This window comes from Centrocercus urophasianus, unplaced genomic scaffold (assembly GCF_019232065.1).
Source record: "Centrocercus urophasianus isolate 14NV4802_14NV808 unplaced genomic scaffold, USGS_Curo_1.0 seq_126, whole genome shotgun sequence".
NCBI classification, from domain to species: domain Eukaryota; kingdom Metazoa; phylum Chordata; class Aves; order Galliformes; family Phasianidae; genus Centrocercus; species Centrocercus urophasianus.
Window position 1 is genome coordinate 9,940 of NW_024884431.1, and position 2,979 is coordinate 12,918.

At 59.4% G+C, this 2,979-nt stretch overlaps 1 protein-coding gene across 1 annotated transcript in view; it reads left to right on the forward strand.

Annotated features, from left to right (window-relative positions):
* The window catches only part of LOC122156522 (bridging integrator 2-like), a 7,026-nt gene extending 4,285 nt beyond the window's left edge, over positions 1-2,741 (forward strand). The window contains 5 exon segments of the mRNA XM_042811291.1: positions 101-176; positions 602-684; positions 1,463-1,811; positions 1,813-2,025; positions 2,468-2,741. Coding sequence (XP_042667225.1) covers positions 101-176; positions 602-684; positions 1,463-1,811; positions 1,813-2,025; positions 2,468-2,575 — 829 coding nt within the window. The 3' untranslated portion in view covers positions 2,576-2,741.
* The last annotated feature ends 238 nt before the right edge of the window (positions 2,742-2,979 follow it).

Sequence of the window (2,979 nt, forward strand, 5' to 3'; positions counted from 1 at the left end):
CCCCCCCCCCCCCCCCCTCATTTATCCCCTCCCCCAGGAGGGGGGTCAGGAGCTGCACCCCTCCGGCCCCCTCCTCCTCGTGCCCCATTTCTCCCCACAGCCGCATTGCCTGCTACGTCACCATCTTCCAGAACATCTCCAACCTGCGTGACATCTTCTACAAAGAGATGAGCAAGGTGGGACCCCAAAGCCCCCTAAAGACACCCCCGCCCCCCCCCCATTCCGCTGGTTCTGCGCCGCTCTCTGGGGCTGGTGGGGATTTGCATCACCTCCAGCTCTCCGGTGTTGTCGTCAGCAGTGAGCAGCGCTGCTTCACCACCAAATTTGGGGATGAAAAAAAAAGTCTTTTTATCCATCGTTTCAATGGTGGGGGGAAAAAAAAAATATGGGAAGAGTTTTGGAGTTTTGCTTCTTCTGTGGGGATCAAATACACCCCCAAAGGGAATCAGAGAGAGGAAGGATGGGAGAAGCAATTTCCTCGCAGCTGGTGCTTTCCGGCCTCCATTTGACCTCTTTTTAACCCAAATTTGCCCTTTGTGGGATGCAGCCCCACCCACGGGGGCCCCAGGGGGCTCTGATGAGTTTCTCTCCCCCCACACAGCTCAACCGTGACCTCTATGAAGTGATGGGGAAACTTGACAAGCAGCACTCCAGCAAAGTCTTCATCATCAAAGGTGTCTCCAGGTAATGGGGGGTCCCATGGTGCCCCAGAGCCCCCTCCCCCAAAAAGTGGGTGGATGTAACGCCCTCCTCTATTTCTTCCTGTGACCAATGGAGATGGATGAGCACCTCCTGACGTTGGGTTCTGTAGGGATGAATTGGGGCTGAGCATCTCCTCATGTTGGATGATGAACTGGGGCTGAACACCTCCCAGTGCTGGATGCCATAGGGCTGAATTGCAGCACCTCCTGCTGTTGAGGGCTACAGGGTTGAACTGAGGCTGAGCATCTCTTGATGTTGGGCATTAGAAGGATGAACTGGGGCTGAGCACCTCCCAGAATTGAGTATTATAGGGATGAGCGCCTCCCAAAACTGGGTGCTGTAGAGATGAGTTGGAGCTGAGCGTGTCTAGGCATTGGGTGCTGTAGGGCTGAATTGGGGCTGAGCATCTCCCAACGTTGGGTGTTATATAGGGTTGAATGGGGCTGAGCACCTCCTGATATTGGGTGGTGGACTGGTGCTGAATGCCACCCGGTATTGGGTGTCATAGGGTTGAATTTCAGCACCCTGTGGTGTTGGGTGCTGTAGGGTTGAATTGGGGCTGAGCACCTCCCAGTGTTGGGTGGTGAACTGGGGCCTTTGGCTTTGGTGCCCCTCCAAGCGAATGGGATGCCTGGGGATGAATTTGGGTTGGGGATGCAATTTGGGTTGGGGACACGGTGTCACCAAGACCCCAGGGCAGCATCCAGCTGCATTTAGGGTCTCACAGGAGCTGAACCCAATCTGTCATCCCCCCACGCAGCAACCGCCGCTCGCTGCTCATCTCAGCCCCCGTCAGCCCCCCAGCCGTCTACCCTTGCCCGGAGAAGGCACCCAACTGGGACCCCTCATCAGGAGAAGAGCAGACACCAACGACCCCTGGGGTGGGCAGCGGTGCCACTGAAGATGTCCCCAATGGCCCCGCAGCACCGGGTCCAGCTGAGCCGGGTGCCCCCATGCCTGGACCCCCTCCAGCCTCACCCGCGAGTGTGGGGTCTGCGTCAGAGTCAGAGTGCAGCCAGGAGAGTCATGAGATCGACCTCAGCCCCAAAGAAATGGAGGCGTCTGTGGGCAGTGGGTGCCCTGAATGCCCCAAAACAGAGGGGGCTGCCGGGGGGGGGAGTGGAGGGCATCGCTGCATCCATGGCTTCCATGATCCTCTCCGAGGCCATCGCTGTGGCCTCCGGTGCTGCTCTGGAGGACAGCGATGGCACCGGTGGTGGGGACAGCATCGACAGTGAGCCCAGCCCCGTGGAAGGGGCAGGGGAGGGTCCACCCACCGAGGGATCAGTGGAGAGTGTGGAGGGGACAGATGTGTCCCCAGAGGTGAGCAAAGCCCAGGTCACGACACTGAGGGTGGGGTTTGGAAAGCAGAGGGGGCTGCACCCCGTGGAGGCACAGGGGGTGATGCCCTGGGGTGCTCAGAGCCCCCACAGAGGAGATGGAGTTGGGGGGGGCTGTGATTGAGCTCCAGCTCTGTGCAGGGATGGGGGTCTGGGGATAGGCCCAGTCTGATGCAAGGCAGGACACAGGGCCTGGGGGGTCCATGGATGAGCCACGGTGCAGGGACATGGGGACGGGGGAGGCCAGGGGCGAGGGGTTGGGGGGAGATGAGCCCCAGCTGGATTCCAGGATTTGGGGATGGGGGGTCAGGAGATGAACCCCAGCTTTATGCAAGGAGATGGAGTTTGGGGGGGGAGGGGGAGGGGAGAGAGTGAGGGGATCAGGGGATGACCCCCCCCCCCATGCATCGCTGCCATCCCCACAGGTGGGGCCGGACGCAGGGCCTCATGATCATGGCACACCTGAACCACAGGAGCAGGATGTGAGCTGTGACCCCCCCCAGGACACCAGCGAATCCCTCACCCCGCTGTGACCCCCGCTCTGTGGCCCCCAAGCCCGGAGTTGTGCAGGCAGTGAAGGGGGAGCAGCTTCATGGCACTGCCTGCAGATCACTGCGCCTAACCATAATGTGCTTCACAACACACAGTGCTGAAATAAAGGCAGAAATAAAGGCAGAGGGCAGCGCCAGCACCTGGAAATGCACTGAGAAAAAAGGTCAGATTTTTTCAGACCACAGTTCCGTCCCCAGCGCCAAATCTGGGATTTGCACTGCAGCGGGGATTGCATACAGATGGTGCATCCCATGCAAACCTTCGTGCTGCAAAGGTGCAGCTTCGGGGTGCATGGAGTTTTGCTCATGGAGAGGCTCAGGTGCAGCTCCATCCCCAGCACCAAAGCTGGGAGTTTGCATTGCAGCAGGCGTTGCTCACTGCTGGA